The sequence below is a fragment of the Theropithecus gelada genome, chromosome 7b (genome assembly GCF_003255815.1).
Source record: "Theropithecus gelada isolate Dixy chromosome 7b, Tgel_1.0, whole genome shotgun sequence".
Classification (NCBI taxonomy): Eukaryota; Metazoa; Chordata; class Mammalia; order Primates; family Cercopithecidae; genus Theropithecus; species Theropithecus gelada.
In genome coordinates, this window is record NC_037675.1 from 77,176,646 (window position 1) to 77,198,580 (window position 21,935).

Consider the following 21,935-nt stretch of genomic DNA (forward strand, 5'->3'; position numbering starts at 1 on the left):
TCTTTCCTTTCCCTTTCCCTTTCCTTTCCTTGAGACGGAGTCTCGCTCTGTTGCCCAGGCTGGAGTGCAGTGGCGCGATCTCGGCTCACTGCAAGCTCCGCCTCCTGGGTTCATGCCACTCTTCTGCCTCAGCTCCTGAGTAGCGCCACCACGCCTGGCTAATTTTTTTGTATTTTTAGTAGATTTGGGGTTTCACCATGTTAGCCAGGATGGTCTTGATCTAATCTTGTGATTCACCCGCCTTGGCCTCCGAAAGTGCTGGGATTATAGGTGTGAGCCACCATGCCCGGCCCCATTCTTTCTTTTCTGATTCCACTACCACTGCCCAGGTTTTAAATACGTCTGTATTTGCCATAACTACTTTAAAATAATTTTTTATTATAAAAGGTAATACATGCCCAGTTTAGAAAATCTGGAGAATAAAGATAAGGAAGAAAATCAGTCGTAATTCAGAAATAAATGCTACTTATAGGTGGATTTTTATTTCTAGTCTTCAGGAGTGTCTGTTCACTTGTGTTTGTGTGTGTATGTGTTTAAAGAAATTTGGATCTACTCTATACAGTTTCATATTGTAATTTTTACTACCATGATTTTTTTTTACTTGAAATATTAGCATGTTCCTATATCATTATTATTATTATTATTTTTGAGACGGAGTTTCGCTCTGTCACCCAGGGTCAAGTGCAGTGGCATGAACTCTTCTCACTGCAACCTCCGCCTCCCAGGTTCAAGCAATTCTCTTGCCTCAGCCTCCTGAATAGCTGGGACTACAGGTGCCTGCCACTACACCTGGCTAATTATTATTATTATTATTATTATTATTATTATTATTATTATTATTATTTTTAGTAGAGACGTGGTTTCACCATGTTAGCCAGGCTGCTCTCGATCTCCTGACTTCATGATCCACCCACCTTAGCCTCCCAAAGTGTTGGAGTTACAGGCGTGAGCCACCGCACCCGGCCTGTTTTTCAAAAAACATTAATGCATATGTAATAATGTCTTACTTAGGGCAAAATTTATTTAACAATATTGTTAGCCATTTAGATCTCCTTTTGCAGTATTGAAAACAATGCCTGATTTTCAGTATTCACAGTATAGTGTAGTGAGTAAGAACATGGGCTTTGACAGTTGAAAAACTATGGTTCGAATTCTCGTTCTGCCATTTATTTCTAGGCCTCAATGCAATCATAGGCCTCAGTTTCGTTCTTATAAAATGAGTATTATTATGGTACTTACCAACAGACTTGTGGCAATTTAAATGAGATGTGTGCAACGTACTCATTTACACATAGCTTGGCGCATAATGAGTTCTAATAAATATTGACTGCTATTATGATAGTCACCTGTCATTAATCATCTGCAATTGTTTTGTTGTTTAGTTCCCAGAAGCTAGATTGTAGTATCCAAGTGTACACATATTGTAATATATTTTAATAAGATATTGCCAATTGATTTCTAGGAAGATTCTACCAATTTATAGTCACACAAGTAGTATAAGTACCTATTTTCACCCTTTGCCATTATTGGATACTGTCTTTTTAAATATTGTATACCAACGTGATATGCAAAAATAGTGTCTTGTAACTTGCATTTCTTTGTAATTTGCATGTCTTTCTTATAATTTACATTTACCAGTAGAAATGATGACTAGTTTTACATGTTTAATTGGCTAATTGTATTCCTCCTTTGTACGTTGTGTATTGAAGTCCACGACTATTTTTCTCTTAACCATTTTTTTTCTTTCTAAATCAGTGGATTCTTCGTGCATTATAATAATTAATGTTATTTATAACTGAAATTTACTGAGCATTTAGAACATACAGATGAGGAAACAAGGGCAGAAAAACTAATTTACCTAGTTTCTTTGAACATTGTCTACTCAGTAGATTCTTGCTGTTTTGGTTACTCGTCTGTGTTTTCCATAGCACCCAGCACAGTCCAGTGCCCTGCACTTAGTAGGAGCAACATAAATGCTTGTTAACTTACATTGACACTGACCACCCTCACTTCTGCTCTTTGTGCACAGGAGCCATTCCTTCCTGGGTGCCTTTATCACAGCCACAGCTTCAGCTCAGAGGGGTCAGCATCTGTTGGTCTTGACTTGATTTTGCCTATATGTTGTTAATGATCCTTTTTAAAAACTCTGTAAAGTCAGGTCATTTCCCTCGCTTTATTTCTAGGTGACAAACTTGAATTTGGCCACTGGCATCATAAACAGAAGCAGTGCTTCAACTCCCCCCACCCTCCGACCCATCATCAGCCCTAGTGGCCCCACATGGTTGGTGCAGTCGGACCCTCAAGCTCCTGAGAATCATTCCAGCCCTCCCGGAAGCAGGTATGTGAAGGGCCCTGCAATGAGCATTTGGGTAACACAGGGATGGCCTTTGTCCCAAGCAAGCCATTCCCACCTTGAGTTCTGTATGGAGATAGCACTAAGGCATATGCCCTTTCTTCACCTGCCTCGATGCTCTGGCACCTGAGAGAGCTTCATTTTATTTGTAAGACAGTTTTCAGGCATATCAAATGAAAAGGATGTTTCTGAGATAGCTAAGACAATCACCTTGGGATAAAAGAGCAAGAATTTATACTATGTGTAATCCTTGCTTATAGTCAACATTTTAATGTGCCAACTTTTGGCACTTTGTCCTTGTCTCTTAATTTTTTTTATATACCTTGTGTTTTTTATAGTTTTTTTATACTACATTGTGTTTCAGTAACTTTAGACTCTGTTCTTTTGAAGGACATATTTGTTTTTTACTTTTTTATCTCGTGTCATATAATTGAACTCAAACAACCTCCCTGAACAATGCTCATTTGGGAAGTGGGAAGGAAATTTCCTTCATGCAGTTGAGAGATGTGGCTATAGATAAAATCCAAGTAGCTTCTGGCCATAATGTAAGCAACTTCCAAATTAAAAAAGAAACCACTCTATTGAATTCTGGTCTTGCTGTGTGTTTTAATTACCCCTGTATAAAAAATAAAAACAAAAACAAAAACGTAAGAAATGGATTTCCAGCACATCTTGCTTTAGTGCCTATTAAGTATGGATTAAATTGCATCAGTTCCTGAGTCGAATGAGCTAGAGAGAAATGTGGCTGTTACAATGAAGTATTTTGACCAGCTGAGATATTGTTCCCTCCATTCAAAGAAGTTCTACCACAGGTGCCCAACCAAGCCCCCACACCCCGTGCCAGTACTTCCAGGCTCTGCCTTTTAGTATGCTGCTTTGCCCTGAGATTTGGAGGGGTTACTAAAGACTTGGGCATGGAGGAAATACCTAGTTGTTGGTGGAGTATCTATTGGTGTTAGAATTATTAAGGAACTAATTTGGGAAGCAGAAGCTCTGCCCAGGAAGCAGCATAAATATAAGCACATTACATCATCCTGTGGTACAGTGTCTTTCATACCAGTGATCATTGTGGTCGGGGCGAAAAGAATCATCTGAACTGAGAATTATAAAGAGCCAAAGACCAAGAGGCAGGACTTTTTAAGGCAGAGCATCCTCCACACGGTTCTCTCCCCAGGAAAAGTCTGCTGTAAAACATTAGTCGTAAACAAGAAATTCTGTTGATACCATAGAGCTTTATTTTCCATAAGAAAATTTCCAGATATTCCATTTTCATTTTAAATTCAGAGCCTTGTTTTTATGGAAGACATTTTCACTGCAATTTTGGATATAATGTCTGTATGACAAGGCTACAGGCATTGCTCCTACTGTAAACAAAATGTTAAAACCACACATTTTGGAAAAATTGAGTTTTAGCACTTTTTATGCTTGTAGATGGAATGAGGGAAAACATTTTAAATAAAAATTGTGGCTGGGTTTAGAGCTTTCTTTTGGTAGCGCTTGTTAATAGTGAGATGAAAGATGATGAGTTCGGTCAAGGATGTGCCAGGACCTAAGGTTCAGCACTGTGAGTGGCCTTCTCCCAGCCAGACTGCCCACGAGGCTGCAGTAATGCTCATGGTGCATTACACGATTGACTTCTGACCCATTCCAGCCAAAAAGCAACCCCCACAAAGTCCCCTGGTCTTTTCCTTTTTGAGTTCTTTTTACCCACAGCAGCCCTCTCTTTACCTCCTCCTCAAACACAGGAGCCAGTTTTCAGTCCCATTTCAGCTCAGGGTAGCTCTGGGACATTTTCCTTTGCCCCCAGGTGACCTCTGGTTGCCAGGACTGCCTGGAGCCTGAGCTTGAGAGTCCCAGTTCCACATGGAATTCCCAGAGGCACCCACCCTAAAGGAGCCCTGAGTGAATTCTCAGAGGTCTTTCCAGACTTGGCTGTGATGTAGGCCCCAGCCAGACCTGCAGCATACAACCTGCACAGCCCAATATCCTGGTTTCCATTTTTACCTGGTAAGTCACTGTTTTGTGATATTTAGTCTCTTGTTGTTCCTCCTTTAGTCGTAAGGGTGACTAAGTTTAATGAATACAGGATTTGTAGCTTAGAGATCTGAGTTTTATTACTGGTTTTGACATTCAGTGACCCTAAGCTATTCATTTAATCTTTTTATTGGGTAAGCATACTTACATATAAAGTGGCCTGTTTTGAGAGCTTTTAGATTGCCTTTAAAGCACTTTGATCTCCCTGGAAGTAGGTGCTAGATAAATAAAAGGTACTCTGAATAGTTTTTCTACAGTAGCAACAGTGGATTCCAGTTTAGTTCTGATAATTCACTAAACTAGGGGCTGCCCTGTAAACTGTAATAAAATGTAAAGAGAATCCCATTCCTAGCTGTACTTTTCATCTCTGCATGTCAGAGAATTCACTGACTTGGTAGCCACAGGAATGAAAACTGGTGACTCACAAGAACTCTGCAAATAGTGTTATTTTTCATTTCCCTATGGTGTTGCTATTGTTCCCAATTTTATGGATCACACAAGTTTTCATCAAACGACCTTATTCTTCTCCCGCTGTTTTGAAATCACCCCAAATGTAGCCTCAGGGTTGTCGTCTCCCATTGGGTCAGTATAAGCTCAGCCCAGCTCCTCAAATCCCTTGGTTCCTTTGGTCTGTCTGGAGTCCTGTTCAGGCTTTGTTGTGGGAGAAGAAGGCAAAGAGCCCACGACTTGCCCAGACAGTCTGAGGCCTGGCCGTGTAGCCTGCAGTTCCCTAGACACTCTGGAGTTGGACTTGGCCAGCCATCCCTCTGTTGTTACTTTTCAGAGGTAATAAGTGAGATTAATTGCAGGCCATTCTCCAGAAGAGAAAGTAGTTAGAGCCAAATACAGTCACATGTTCAGAAGCCTGAGGTGTGCCTCTAAGCGAGGCCGACTTAGAATTCTACAGTAGGGACTCCAGGACGCAGGTACCAAGTGCTTATGACCTCTCTCTTCCTTAAAGTGATGTTTTCAGTTTCTAGGTGCTGATACGTGGGTATGTTAGCTTTTCTTCAGCCAATGAGAAAGATTAGGTTTTTCAAGCTGCCTTTTAATTATCCATTTTTTGGGCACATGGGGAGTCATTAAGAGCTGAAAATTGATGTGCAGAGCCATCTTGTTATTACTGCCAGCCTTCCATGGAATTGGACTACATCAGGGAGGATTTTCTAGGTGTGGAGCACTCAGTGGGTTCTTAGTGCATTTTGCTTTGTGAGACATGGAAGGGTTACTGTAAAGTCTTGGCTGCTGCTTGGAATGATTTGGGAAGAACAGGGCCTCAGACAGCTTGGCAGGAACCTGAGGCCCTGTTTTTTTCCAGTCCAGCCCTTCCTTGTGGATCAAGCTGTCAGGGAATCCCACGAATGTCTGGCTCCTGCCCCTTTGTATGTTTTTCCAGCATTTGTCATTGAATTATTTTTATCCACCTCTGGCTTTTTCACACATGCATCCTGGGGATTTGTCTGTTCCTCGATATGAAAGGTAGGGGAATTTGCGGAAAGAGCACAGCCATGAGTTTGTTCCTACTTTTTTGTGATAGGACAAGACATTGTGGGCATGGGCTCCTCCACCTGGCCAGCTCCCATTCTCTAGAGAACATCTGTATGAACTTGAAATGCCACCGAGGAATGGGAAATCTTGGGAAACTGGAACCATTTTCTATGTCACCCTGTCCTTCTGCCCTCTTATTCAACATTAGATTATAAATAGTTTGGTATTCTGCTTTGCATAAGTTTAAGGCACACATTTTTCGGAGATTCTGATTCTAGCTCAGTTAATAATACTTTCCTCCCTTCTTTTAGATTATTCTTAGAAATGATGCTGGAGATTCAGGTCTCTAACTTCTCATCTTTTCATTCTCAGTCAGTCCTCAGAAATACTGAATTTGTTAATTTCCTTTAAAAATATGTCCTATGCATTTTCTATATGTCAGGCATTGTGTTAGTTGCTGGGGAGGAGCAGTAAATAAAACAGAATAGTTTCCAATCTCAGAGTTTACTCTCCAGGGTATATATTCCATGTTCTCAGCACAGTGTTGGGTGCTGGGCCTAAAAGACTTTTAAAGACATAATGTTTGATCACTGAGAGGCTACTGTCTGGCAGGGAAAGGGAGTGTATACACATGAAACAGAGCAGTGGCAGGCGGCATATGACAAAGATCTGAATTTTATGGCATAGACGATTAGAAGAAAGGGTGTCAGGAAGGGCGTGTAAGGAGTCAGTCCTGTCCCAGATGAACCTTGAGGGTCGTATGCTCAGTGAAGCCAGCCAGTCACAAAAGGACAAATCCTGTATGAGTCCACTCATATGAAACATCTAAAGTAGTCAAAATCATAGAAACAGAAATTAGAAAGGTGGTTGCCAAGGGCTGGGGGAAGAGGGGAGGGGGAATTAGTGTTTAATGGGTATAGAGTTTCAGTTGTGAAAGATGGAAATGAGCCGGGCGCGGTGGCTCAAGCCTGTAATCCCAGCACTTTGGGAGGCCGAGGCAGGCGGATCACAAGGTCAGGAGATCGAGACCATCCTGGCTAACACGGTGAAACCCCGTCTCTACTAAAAATACAAAAAACTAGCCGGGCGAGGTGGCGGGCGCCTGTAGTCCCAGCTACTCGGGAGGCTGAGGCAGGAGAATGGCGTAAACCCAGGAGGCGGAGCTTGCAGTGAGCTGAGATCGCGCCACTGCACTCCAGCCTGGGCGACAGAGCAAGACTCCGTCTCAAAAAAAAAAAAAAAAAAAAAGAAAGATGGAAATGTTCTAGAAATCTATTGCAGAATGATGTGAATGCACTTAACACTCCTGAACTATACATGTAAAAATGGTTAAGATGGTATATTTAAAATTATGTGTGTGTGTGTTTTTACTACAATCAAACAAAGAAGAGTATGTAAGGATTTAAGAGCGCCCCATAGTTCCACAAAAATTACTTAGTGGCCAAATGGCAAGGTTTTGTTTTTATCCTCTGCCTCTATTATAAGGGAATTATTCTGAACATAGTCCTTTAAATACTTCTCTTTCTTGAAAAGCATGTTACCTTTATAGGAATTGGGCCCAGCAGCTTCTGTTAGGAAGATGGCACAGTATGGTGGGAAGAGAAGGGACTTTAGAGTCAGGCAGACCTTGGTTTGCCTTGTCCTTGGGCAAGTTGCTTAGCTTTTCTGAACCATAATTTCCCCATCTTTTTTTAAATGCACGTAGTTAAACCCACCTCATTAAGTTGTTATATGATTAAGAGTTGTGTATGTGAAAGTGGCCAGCATGGTTTTCACTTTTTACTTTTTTGGTGTAGGTTTCTTGATAACTCTCAGTTCCCTTTCCAGAAAAGAAAGAAAGAAAGAAACTTAAAATTGAACTTGCTTGGGATATGGTATTGTTCACCACTTAGTTTAGTATCTAGTTTAGATCACAGTGGCCATCACCCCTGTGCAGTACGCTCCTGGAACTGGATAACAGAAATCTGGCCTTTCTAGCCGAGGATGGGAAGGCATCAGAGTGGGGCCAACAAGAGACTCTTCCTTTTTCTTTGACCCCTTGGTTGGAGGTCATCTTCTTTATACTCAGCAGGCCCTTTTTCTCTGCTGTCTCCTGAATGTTGAAATTTCCATTGCAGCTCGATGTTCCAGCCAGTAAACACTCATATTTTCCATCTATCCTGGGGGTCGAGCTTTGGGAGAGCTTTTCTCTGGAGCAGTTTGGAGCTTATAATTTTGTACTTTATCCTGTTATATAAACAATGCTTTCCAGCCAAAGAGCACAATCAAAGAGAAACTACTTTTTGGGGGGACTAAAAAAAATTCATATTCAGAGTTCTGCAGAAGTGATACTTCACTCCTTATGCCTCTTTCTTCTCTTTCATAAAGTTTACCTCACCTTTCTCCTGAGTCTTAACTATTCCTTCCCCTGAGGAAAACGATTTCTCCAGTACATGTATGATAAAGGCCTGTACTTCTATCTGAATTTTCTCTGCTACTTTTCTCACCCAGCCAGACACATAACCTCTAAAGAGTTATACCCTGCGTCAGTTCAAGCTCTGTGACAGATTCTACAGTTCCTCCTTCACCGAGAGAGCTGAGTGCTGTCAGTGTTTGTGCCAAGAGCAAAAGTGATTGGCTTCTGCCTAATAAAGGAATGTTGGGAAGCTTAGCAAGTCCATCAAAGCTAGCTGGCTGGACGTCATACCAGGGCCTAGGTAGCATAGGTTCAGGAACCTGGGGCCGAGTGTCAGGAGTGAAAAACGTGGATCTTTCTTATCCACAAGTCAGAATAAAGCATGGAATGCAGTGTTTGCAGTTTGCCAGTGTCAGTTTTTCTAGTTAAGTTTGCCTCTTTCACTCCACTCTGCACTGCTTTGAAGTATTAATGATGAACTAGCTTCTATTTCTTTAGGATATGCGCGCGTGCGCACACACACATACACACACACACACACACGAGTCTTTGTTAGAGGCAAAACCTGTGTGATTATACTTAACACTCCTGAACTGTACACATAAAAATGGTTATGATGGTACATTTTAAATTGTGTGTGTGTGTTTTTTTAACTACAATGTTGAAAAAGACTATGAAAGGATTTAAAAGAACCCCATAGTTTCACAAAAATTATTTACTGGTCAAATAATTCTTTTATTTAACTGTTTATAATTTTGTAACTATACAAAATTGATGATTATTTTGGTTTTAAGAGGCCCGAATATGACAGAATTCCTTACACTAAGCTAAATGAGACTCCATTTTTAGAATTAGGAAATTATATGAGTTGCTTTATTTATAATTTAGTTTAATTCTCCTGGCATGGTTTGTCTATCAGCTTCTATCCCTTCAGGTTAACTGGTTTACCAGCTTTGAAAGAGCCTGGGAAGATCACAGGCGTGATGAAACACAGTCTTCTTTCTGACTCATGTAGAGGAACACTGATGATCCATGTTTAAAGCTTACCCAGTATTGACTCAACAAATTTAGAAGGAAAACCAGCCAGTTTTCCTGATCCTTTAACTAAAGATCTCATCCGACCCACCTGTCCTTCTCGCTGCTAAAAGACTCTTAGCGTATTACCTACCCAGTACAGCTAAGAAATCAATGCTCTTTTTTAAAAGGTCTCAGGAGTTAAGATGTTAATAAGAAAAAACTCCCTGTATCTATGTTTTCATAAAAGAAAACTATAGAACTATATATCTGCAAAGGAATAAAAGGCTTCTTTTTCCTGAAGCTGTTTTGTGGGACAAAGTTTTGGTATACGCTCTTGGTAACTAACTCTTAGTTCCCTTTTTTTGAAAGAGAGAAACAAAATTGTACTTGCTTGGTATATGGTACTTGCTACACCGGGACACAGTTTAGAGTCAACTGGCCATATATCATGTACAGTAAAATAGAGTATTATAGCAGGGAAAGCAGTAATATGTAATCACAATACTAAGGCTGACATTATTTATTTATATTGTGAAGTAAGTACCCACTTATTAAAATTGTTATTATAAATCATTAAAATGCTCATAAAGAAAGATAATTAGGAAAAGCCAAATTTTAAATGTTTATTTAAATATGGAGCCAACTGATCTTTGGGTGATGTGTCCTAACCTAGTGAGAGAGGCAGTGTATGAGAGTTCAGGGATTTGATATGTCACAACATATGGCAGGCCCAGGTGTTCATTATAAGTTACAAACTCTCGTCCTGCTTGGACCATCCTTATGCTTCAGAAGCAGTAAAGGGACAACTCATGGTTTTCATGAATTGTCAAGCTAAGATTCATATTAATTTCACTTCAAAACCAATACATATTTGACTTTGTTCTTTTTTTTTTTTTTTTTTTTTTTGAGACAAGGTCTCACTCTGTCACCAGGCTGAAGTACATTGGCATGATCACAGCTCACAGCAGCCTCTGCCCCCTCAGGCTCAAGTGATTCTCCCTCAGCCTGCCAAGTAGCTGGGACTACATGTGTGCATCTCTATGCCCGGCTACTTTTTGTATTTTTTGTAGAGAGGGGATTTCACCATGTTTCCCAGACTGGTCTTGAACTCCCAGGCTAAAGCAGTCCACCCGCCTCAGCCTCCCAAAGTGCTGGGATTACAGGCGTGAGCCACTGTGCCCAACCTGGCCTGGCTGATCTTAAAAATAAGTTTTACTGTCTTTGGTGAGAACGAAATATGGGTGCATCTCAATGATGTGACTATAATTTAAAAGGATTTAGATGAGAAAAGCAGGCTTTCTGGCATAGTAGCTAAGGCAGCCATAAAGAGATTAGTAAATTGGGTATACTTAAAGGCTAGGGGGAATCAAATCACAATTGACCCTTGAATAACTCAGGTTTGAGCTGCTCGAATCTACTTATATGTGGATTTTCTTCCATGTCTGCCACCCCGAGACAGCAAGACAAACCCCTTCTCTCCCTCTTCCTCCTCGGCTTACTCAACATGAGGATGACAAGAATGAAGACCTTTATGATGATTCACTTCTGCTTAATGAATAGTAAATATATTTATCTTCCTTATGACTTTCTCAATAAATTTTTTATTCTCTAGCTTACTTTTTATTAAGAATACAGTGTATAATACATATGTCATATACCATATGTGTTAATTACTGTTTATCCATAAGGCTTCTGGTCAACAACAGGCTATTAGTAGTTGAGTTTTTGTGGGGGGTCAGAAGTTGTACCTGAATTTTCTACTGTGCAGGGATTGGCACCCCAACCCCTGTATTGTTCAAGAGTCAACTGTACATTCTTCTCAAACTGGATTGCATCAAGTAAAACTAAGTAAATGAAAGACCCTGCCTAATACTGTTGAATACTCTCAAATATCTTACTAGCTGCTTGAACTCAGTACTGACATTTGAAATATAAGCTTCAAAAAGAGTTTTGTTACCTTCAACAAATATTTAGTCGGTTAAAATATGTTCAAAAGCAAGGGCGAAACTGGTAATAAGTAATGTTTCAGCTGGGAAATGGTTTCATCTGATAGTTGTTACAATAATGTTATCCTCAAAAAGTTAACATGTAAAATTACTGAATATCTCCTCAGTGTGAGAGGTTGGGCTCTGAAGGAGGTATTAGACAAGTCCCTGTCCTCAAGAAGGAAAATTACTAATCATAAAAGCTACTAGTGCAAGTACCATAAAGCAATATGTGCTTAATTATTGAATAGGAAGATGAAAACTCTTAAGTGGTGAGAATTCTGAGGAGAAATTTATCACTCTGGCTGGAGAAGCTGGCAAAAACTTCATGGAAAAGAAAAGGTGTGAGTTGAATCTGGAAGGGTAGATGGGGCTTGGATAGGCCAACAGGCTGATATTCATCACTTAAGAGATAATTGCACATATATTTGGTGCTTGACACTATGTGAGAATCTGAGAGGATCAAAGAATTGTAATCCATACTCTTACTAAGTTAGAGTTGGCAGTTCAGCAGGGCAGTCTGGATAATACTGTCCTATATATTTATTTATTTATTTTCATGTAACACACAAAGTGAGTGATTTTAAAAGGGCATATGGGTTCAGATGAGTTCATAATTCAGAAAAGGTACTAAAGACTTGAGTGACAAGGTAAGGCTCTGCAGAGGAAGGGTTTAAGGTAGCGTTTAAATTCAGTCCCAGGTGTATAGGCTACGGATAGGTTAAGGAATAGAAAGGAACGAAAAAGAAGATAACATGCAAGATGTTTAAGGTATTTTCAAGGGACAGTAAGTGGGAACCAGTCTGACTCAGACAGAGTGTTTCTGTCAGAAATAATGTATTAGTCAAAACACTTGGAGTTTCCAGTGATAGAAACTGAAATCAAGCTGGCATATCCGTAAAGGAGGTTTTTTACTTCATATAAAAGCCTAGAAGTTGGTGTGGGGGAGTTAGGAAGTATCATCAATCATTCTACTTTCTTCCAAGTTCACAACTAAATGAGATACAGCAGAAAAGTTAGAGAAATAGTGAGATACTGGCCGTATTGCTGATAAGGATAAATTGTTGGGAATATAGCATAATTAGGCTTCTACCTCTTAAGTCTAAGTCTTTCTAATTTGTTTTCTGTATTCTAAATATTTCCTATATTGACATTTTGGTCACTTGGGTAGTTAAAACAAATTTTTTCAAGAAGAAGGAAAAGGATCCAACACACCACAATGTGAAAAACAAAAACAAAAAAAATTGTGGCCTGATTTCCAAGGTGAACACCTGCATCTGGGCCCAGTCCAGTTTCTGCTTGTATTCTTCTTCATAAGTTCAGTGTCAGCCAACTCAGCAGATCCAAAGTAAGCCTATTACTATACAACATGGTGACTATAATTAGTAACAATGTGTTAAATACTTGAAAATCACTAAGAGAGTAGATTTTAACTCTTCTCAGCACACACAAAAATATGTAAGTTAAAACATGTGTTAATTAGCTCAATTTAGCCATCCCACAATGTATAAATATTCCAAAACATCATGGTGTATACCATAAATATATAGTTTTTATTTTTTCATTAAAATAACTAATGAAAAATGAAAGATAGTATTTTGGAACCCAAATATATAAGCCTTGTATATTTTCCCATCACCACATCCTCACATTTGCAATTCTATAGCACTTATTCTATTTGTTTACTGTTTACTTTCTATCACTCTTTCACTTAAGTGTATGTTGTCTTATTCATTATTGTATCCCAGTGCCTTGGTAAACAGTGAGAACTTATTGATGTACAAATATTAAGTAAAAGCATGAATGAATGGATATCCTGTTCTCGCACAGGGCTCAGCTTATCCCAGTCTTCCTGCAACCTTCCCTGATGTCCCAAGTAGATCTTACTAGGATTTCTCATCGTTTTGCTCTTCATCTATTGGAATCATGCTCCTGAGAGATGTAATTCAAAAGAGGCTCTAAGTGTGTAATTTTAATTCCTAGAGAATGAATCTTTGTAGCCCTTTCTAGCACAGAGAACTGAACACTAAAGAGAAAAGCCCTAGCCTCTGTCCATTGAGCTTAGAGCCCCTCCTTCCAACCTTTCTGTCCCTCTCTTTCGAGCACATACACTACACACTTCCCAAGTCACTAGTCCCTGTTGCTTCTTTTTTGGATCTTACTCGGTTCTTTATAGTTGTCCAAAGTAAAAAGTACTCTATAAGCACAAGGCCCTCCCTAATCTGGGGAGCAGAGGTAGGTAGGGTGTGGAAGAAAAGGAAATGGTAGAAAACCTTTCTTTTTCTTATCCTTTTCCCTACCCTGCCCAGCCCACAGGAGTCATAGGAGCCACTTCTGGAAGATACTTGAGGGTAGAAGGGCATCTGCCATCTTTGACAGCTTAGTGTAGGATAGTGCTTTCTCTACCCCCAGCCTTTTCACATTTGTTGACTATTAAGTTGTAGTGTTTGCTGAGTTTGTGATTCTGTGATGTTCGGCTCATTTGGTGATCTTTATAGTAGTCCTCTCTTCTCACTGTCCTTCACTGGACAGACTTTCTGACATCTCCAACCCGAGTGGTTAGTGTAGGGGTGGGGGTCGGGGGATAAATAACGTTAGGCCACCGTCTCCAGGATTGCAACTCCAGGATTGCAAGTTCTAATATCCTTTATATGTCTCTGCTGTGCCATTTACCATTCCTGTTTATATTATGGTTGTTTGTATGCTTGTCTTATGGCCTACATTAGATGGCAAGCTCTTTGAAGGCAGAGACCAAGTCCTACACATCTTTGTATTCTTACAGTGCCCTGCACAAAGTGCTCAGTGAGTGTTTGGTGAATGAGTGACTAGACCAGTGTTGTCCAATATGGTAGCCATGAGCCACATGTGTATATTTAAGTTTTAATTAAAATTAAATAAAATGAAAATTTCAGTTTCTCAGTCATATAAGCCACAAGTCAAAAGCTCAAAATGAGTTTACATGGCTCATGGCTACCATATTGTACAGCCCAGGACTGAATAGTTGACCCGGAAGATGTAATAAAGACCCAAACTTGGTTAGTGAAATACAAAGTAAAAAGGAATGAGTTTCTAAGAAAGGTACATTGTTGATATCCTCTTAGGATCTTCTGTAGATCTTGAGCTTCTTTTGTTTAGATCTGGAGATTTACTACAGATGCTGTTCTTGAACTAATTTGTGGTCCTGGAAGGGGAATATTCTAATGCCTTGGGAATCTCACAAGATCAGAGCTTCAGTGTAACTAGTATTTAACCTATCAGAGCTAGGCCAACTGAGAGGAAGGGGTTTTTAAAGCAGATCCCAGCATTATCTTTTTATTTTCTGAGATGTGTCCATGGCTAGATGTTGGGGGAGTCTTGCTTCTCTACCCTCCCTCCTCTACTGCCCACAGCCACCCCCACCCCCACCTGCCTGGCTGGAAGTTCTGACATGGCTTCTAGAGCTGCTCTAACTCTGGGGAACAGAGCCAAACATGCGGAAGTGGTTACGTGTACTAGCTCCCAGGGAAGCCGTGGCTAGCAGGGGGAGTGGGTGGGGTCCTGCCTGATGGCTTTTCTAGACGCCAAATCTTTGAAGTTTTGTTTTAGCAGCTGCCAGGTATGCTGTTTCAGCACTTTGCAGACTCTCCCTGTGTTCCCATATCACATTTTTTCTTTACTGTGTGTGCATAGTATACACAATGGAGCTTGGCTGTTGGTAGGGCAAATATAAAATTGTGGAGTAAGGAACTAAACGCAGTCCTTTTGGCTTTTGGCTTTTTCTTTTTACTATAACTCTGCTATGAAATAGCCATTTTAATGCCCTGTTTTCAGCTCTGTCCCTTTCTGATCACCTGCCAAAGGAGGGGCACAGTCCTCTTCTATTTTGGGAACACAGTACAGTTTGAAAAACTGGAGGTCCTACATTTCTGCGATAGATTGGGGTGTCACTCTTGAGGCTAGAACTTCTCCCTTTTTACAAAAGAATAGATGACACACACCCCCCACCCCCACAGCAAGTAACCCGGATACTGCTGGTCTCAGAGTAAACTTCTTACTCAGCATTGGCTCCTTGGCATTGAGCGCAATGTCAACAATAAATATTTGTTAAATGCACTTGCAGCTGCTATGCTGCAGTAGAAGGGCTGGGGAGGCAGAATACCCCTTTAAGGCCTAGCCGCTGTGCTTTCCCTGCCTTCTTGCTTAATAATCCCTTTCTCCCATGCAGTCTACAGTCACCTGAAGCCTTTTCCAACTGCCCCCAAATTTGCTGCTTTCTCTGAACTCCACTCTTGGAGTTTAGTGTACCTTCCCTTGTGTAGTTAACTGTCTTTTCTTTCTTTCCTGAGATGCAAGCTACATTTTATTTCTGGACCAGGAATGGGAAGACCTAGGTGCCAGCTACAGGTCTTCCTGACTTGGGGCAAATCATCTGACAAAACCGAAGCCTAATTTTGCTATGTGGAAAGTGATGCCTGGATTGTCATGGGAATTCAGTGAGATCCCATAAGTGAACGTGCTTTGTAAACTGTAAAGTATTACACTTGATTGGGTCTTTTCAGTATTAATAATACTCATCACTATAAAATAGTAATGTTTGTTTCTGCTGCTGATGTACACAGACTAATCTCTCCCAGGGTTGAGGTAAATCACCAGTTCAGTCTCACATTACTCAGTTAGTTTGGCACAGGTTTAAAGCATTAAACGGTCCATTCCAGGCACTGTCTGTCATCGCTTCTCTTTCAGTCTGCAAGCTCCTCCTTTTGGAGCTGTGGGGTGGTTGTTTTCGTAAGTCTCCTTCTTCTATCAGGCCCAGGCTGAGCTCTCTCTTTTAACCACCTCTGTTCTTAGGGCAGCAGGCTTGTCCATCGGGTTCCCAGTTTCAGTGGGAATTGCTGAACTGGTGGGCCAGTCTCCTCAGCATGGCCACCTGCCTCTCTCAACTCTGCCCATCGGGAACACCAGGTGCCTTCATCATTCTCCTCAGCCAAGCCCCATGCCCTTATCAGCATCTCAGCCTCTCTTCCTGCGTTCCTTTCACTGTCCTTGTTTTTCTGCCAGGCCATCCCCTAGCCTCCCTCTTTCATATCATTGCATCCTGCATTTTCTTTCTTTCTCTGAGCTCTGACCTTTCATCCAGAAAGGCTGTTTCATATTTTAAGACTCCACTGTTTGGTGCATCTTCACACTCCTGTCACCCAGTCCCCAGCATCTGAAGGCAGCTCCTTCTCAGAGAAAAATAGGATAAATAAGCACTGCCATATTTTGGGACAATCATATGGCTTGAGAAGCTCCCGATTTTTTTTATTTAAAAATATCTAAGATCTCCTATTTAAGTGTTATGACCTAATGTTTGAAAGCATGTGCTTAAGAGGCAGACCAATTTGGATTCCTTCTTTTTTTAGCCACTCACTGGCTATTTTGCCTAGGACAAGTTCTTTGAACTTAATATTCTTATCTCTAACATGGAGAATAAATGCCTACTTCCTAGAGATGTTCTCAGGAGCAAATGAAAATTAAATGGCCTAAGAAAAGCACTTTTACTGTATATAATGCCTGCCATAGAGTAAGTGCCCAGTAAGTGGGAATCCATGTAAACATTTCTATGTCATCTACCCTTACCCATACCCATACATTAGAAATGTTAAAAATAGAGACCCAGAGAAATTAAGTAGATTGTGCAAGTTCTCATGCTTACCTAGTGATAAAGTAAGGAGTGGAATCCAGGGCTTCTAGTTCTCTGCCTGATAAATTTTCCATTTGATCTCTCTGACTTCTCAAAGGGTTATTTGTTAGGGTTTCCTTTCTTTAGGTGAAGCATGTGATTATCCCAGATAGAGGCATGTTCATTTATTCATTCATTTTTCATTCAACAGACATTACATGACCATACTGTTACCAGGCTCTGAGTGTACAAAGACCGGTAATGATGAACTCACTGTCTCAATGGTTAGTCCAGTAGGGAAGAAATCATCACGGTGAAGAATAGTCACAGTACAAAAAACATGCTAGTAAAAGGGATGTGGGGCCTAGAAGAACAAGCTAAATCAGAGGAAAACCAGAATTGATTTTGCAGAGAGTGAATTATTGTTTTTTTACGAGATGAAAATGGCAGAGATCTGTGCAAAGGCAGGGAGGTGTGGAAGAGCATACCTGAAGTGCAGTATTATGGGAGCATCACATTCAAGTAGGGGAGTATATGGTTGAGGATACAGTAGGAAAGTTGTAAAGTTAAAGTGCTTGGTATACTATATTAAAGGGATTTTAACCTGTTGTCAGCTCTTTTGATCAGTGTCAAATGAAGAAATCAAGGGAGTTTTTTAAAAACATTTCTGCATCTTTGTACCTATGCTTCCACTGTCTTTCCCCTTCCCTTTCCCATTCTTATTTGGCAAACACGTTTTACCGTTGTGAATGCAGCCCAGTTCTACCCCTTAGTCTGTATATTTTTTACTCCCTGCCATCCCAGGCAGTCTAAATACATACCTATGCCCAAAATTCGCAGACCAGACTTCCACCTGGGCAGTTCTTTAGCCTATTGCAAGAAGTCACATACCATCATTTAAAAAGAACTTTTTTATTCTATAGATGCATTAGATCAGGACTTTTTCCTTTAACCAGAACCACAACTCAGCATACTTACCATCATTAGAACTTGAGCTTTGGGCTGCGCACAGTGGCTCACACCTGTAATCCCAGCACTGTGGGAAGCTGAAGCAGGAGAATCGCTTGAGCCCAGGAGTTTGAGACCAGCCTGGGCAATATAGTGAGACCCTCATCTCTACAAAAAATTTCAAAAATTAGCCAGGCATGGTAGCATGTGCCTGTAGTTCCAGCTACTCAGGAGGCTGAGGTGGGAAGATTGCTTGAGCCCAGGAGGTTGAGGCTGCAGTGAGTCATGATTGTGTCACTTCACTCCAACCTGGGCAACAGAGTGAGACCCTGTCTCCAAAAAAAAAGAATTTGAGCTTTGACTTCCTCTAGTAAGGTACCCTAGCACTAAGCTGGCCAAAAACCTGCTATGGCAGCAGTTGTCATTCTTTTTGTGTTTGCAACACACTTCCACATACTAGAACTTTGATCACCACGGTTGAAGGGACCAAAAGACGCAAGACAATACTCAACCTAGTGAATTCCACCTGGTGGAATCAAAATTAAAGTAGAGCATTGTCTCCCAGTGTCCATTAGGTATCTATAGTTATACTCCTCATTCGGTCATCCTTCAGGACCATGTGGCTGTTTGAGTATTGCTGTTTATTTACTGTCCTCACTAAACTCTAATATACTCACAGGACAAAGTTTCTTCAGATTGTAGTAAACACACAATCTCTATTTGGCACCAGGTTGGCGTTATGCTTCTCTTCTTGCGTATTGCAAATGGACTGTGCTCTATACCATGTGACAGGAGCCAAACAGCTCAACATTTCATCTGACAAACAGAACCATTATGTTGTATTAAAATATGTAGTTAAACCCACAGAATGGAGAAAATATTTGCAAACTAACCATCTGATAAGAGATTAATAATCAGAATATGTAAGGAATTCAAACAACTCTGTAGGAAAAAAACTAATAATCCAATTAAAAATAGGCAGAAGACCTGAACAGACATTTCTCAAAAGAAGGCATACAAATGGCAAACAGGTATATGAAAAATGCTCAGCATCATTGATCATCAGAGAAATGCAAATCAAAACTACAATGAGATACCATCTCATCCCAGTTAAAATGGCTTATATCCAAAAGACACGTAATGATGCTGGCGAGGATGTAGAGCATAGTGAAGCCTCCTACATTGCTAGTTGGAATGTAGTTAGTACAACCACTATGGAGAACAGTTTGGAGATTCCTCAAAAAACTGAAAATAGAGCTACCATACAACACAGCAGTCCCACTCCTAGGTATCTGCCCAGAAGAAGGGAAAGCAGTATATTGAAGAGATATGTGCACTCTCAAGTTTGTTGCCACACTGTTCACAATAGCTAAGATTTGGAAGCAACCTAAGTGTTCATCGTCAGATGAGTAGATAAAGAAAATGTGATACATATACATAGTTGAGTACTATTCAGTCACAAAAGGAATGAGATCCTGTCATTTGCAACAACATGATGGAACTGGAGGTCATTATGTTAAGTGAGATAACCAGGCACAGAAAGACAAACTTCGCATGTTCTCACTTGTTTGTGGAAGCCAAAAATCAAAATAATTGAACTCATGAAGATAGAGAGTAGACTACTGGTTACCAGAGACTGGGAAAGGTAGAAGGAATTGGGGGTGACGGGGGGAAGTAGTGATGGTTAATGGATACAAAAAAAATAGTTTGAGTAAGACCTAGTATTTGCTAGCACACCAAGGTGACTATAGTCAAAAATAATTTAATTGTACATTTTTAAGTAACTAAAAGAGTGTAATTGGATTGTATGTAACACAAAGGATAAATGCTTGGGGTGATGGATAGGTACTGCATTTACCCTGATATGGTTATTACACATTGCATGCCTTTATCAAAATATCTCATACCACCCATAAGTATATACACCTGCTATGTATGCAAAAAAAATTAAAAATAAAAATAAAATATATGTAATCAAATATATTTTACATACTGATCAAACTTTACACACTTGTGAAGTTTTCTCAGTACAGAAAAGTTGAAGCCTCTTTCCCAAAACTTGAATGAAGAGATGTGTTTTAATCCAGCAATAGACCATCATGGAAAATATGCCCTAAATTGTGGTGTGTTAGGATAGCAGGCCACTATGACATGATAATGCTTTAAAGCTGATTTTTTTCTTTTTACAATTTATCAATATAATTGCATTGGTTACCTATTGCAACAAAACAAATTAACATTTAGTGGCTTAAAATAATAAACATTTATTATCTCAGCTTCTGTAGGTTTCTGTAAGAACTGAGGAGCAGCTTAGCTGGGTGTTTCTGGCTCAGATTCTCTTATAACATTGCAGTTAAGATGTCAGCCAAGAGGGTTGCAGTTATCTGAAGGTTTAACTGGAGCTAGAGGATCCATTTCCATGATGTTTTTCACTCTCGTATGCGTAATGAGTTCATGCTGGCTGTCGGCAGGAGGCCTCAGTTTCTCACTACATGGACTTGTCCACGTGGACTTCTCCACCAGCTGCTTACGTGACCTCATGACATGGCAACTGGCTTCCCTCAGAATGAGTGATTCAACAGAGAGTAGGGTAGAAGCCACAATGTCTTTTATGACCTAGACTTAGAAATCACATATCATCATTTAAAAAATTATTATTTTAAAAACTGTGGTAAAACACAATATAAAATTTACCATCTTAACCATATTTAACCATTTGAACTGTACACAGTTCAGTAGCATTAAGTATATTCACATTGTGCAATCATCACTACCATCCATCTCCATAATTCTTTTCATCTTGATAAACTGAAACTCTATACCCATTAAGCAGTAACTCTACATTCTTCCCTCCACCCAACCCCTGGACACTACCGTCGTATTTTCTATCTATATGATTTTGACTACTCTAGGTACCTCTATTAGTAGAATCATAGAGTACTTATCTTGTTGTGACTGGCTTATTTCACTTAGTATAATATCCTCAGGGTTTATCTATGTTATAATGTGTCAGAATTTCCTTCCTTTTACAGGCTGAATAATATAAAATATTTCATTGAACACATATATATGTATGTGTGTATCTGGATATATATATGTGTGTGTATGTACGGGGGTGTGTGTGTATATATTTATACACACCCATACACACACACTACATTTTGTTTACTCATTCATCTATTGATAGACACTGGGTTTACTTCTGCTTTTTGGCTATTGTGAATAAACTGCTACGAACACGAGTGTACAAATATCTTTTCACCTCCCTGTTTTCAGTTCCTTAAGTATATGCCCAGAAGTTAAACTGCTGGATAGTATGTTAATTGCGTTTTTAAAAATTATTCACTTTATTTTTCCTATATAAAAGCACTACATGGTAGCCAGAGTTGGAGCCTGCATCCTTTGCACAGAGGCTCTGGTGCAGGTCTTTACTAGATGGCCAGTGAATTCCCAGTTGGGAGATTTGGTAAACAGTCATTCCAGAAGTAAGAGATCAGATAGCTAAAGATCTTGGAGGTGGCTTCAAAGGTAGCCTTGGCACAGTTGCTCAGAGGGTAGTGCAACCCCTGGCTGAGGGGTAGCAGTCATGAGTACCAGTATAAGCAGCAGCTTTTTGAGTGCAGGACCTAAGATGTTGCCAGTGCCGTTGGGGGCGAAGGTGAGGCGCATCAGCACAGAGCTGCAGCAGCCAGTCACTTGTAGTGCAGAGTGTGGAGCTTGCTGATCTTGTTCCCTTGGATCCTTGCTGCATGTGGATGATGGAGAGCAGAGTGATAACCCCACAGATGTGGGGTCTGCCTCCTTGGAGCAATTATCCAGACTGATGTAACCATTGTAGTCCCTGATAGTAACAAGTGCCTTGAACCTGGTCCACTGGCCAGTGTGGGTCTGCTTTTGCCACGAGTGTAGTCTTCAAAACCTCACCTGTGAGAGGGTGTCCCCAGAAAAGTCAGTGATCTCAAATTACTTGATGGGCAGGGAGAAGAGAGAGATCTGCTCCAGGGACTTGATTTTCATGTTCTTGTCCAGGCAGCCCAGCATGCAGGTGGTGACACATTCCTTGTACTTGGTCTT

The 21,935-nt window shown here is 40.3% G+C and overlaps 1 protein-coding gene across 3 annotated transcripts in view; it reads left to right on the plus strand.

Annotated features, from left to right (window-relative positions):
• Positions 1 to 21,935, plus strand: part of TTLL5 (tubulin tyrosine ligase like 5) — a 292,858-nt gene that overhangs the window by 153,491 nt on the left and 117,432 nt on the right. For all 3 annotated transcript variants that reach the window (XM_025392848.1, XM_025392849.1, XM_025392850.1), the window contains one exon: positions 2,184 to 2,338. In XM_025392848.1, the coding sequence (XP_025248633.1) occupies positions 2,184 to 2,338 (155 nt within the window). The remainder of the gene's footprint in view (positions 1 to 2,183; positions 2,339 to 21,935) is intronic.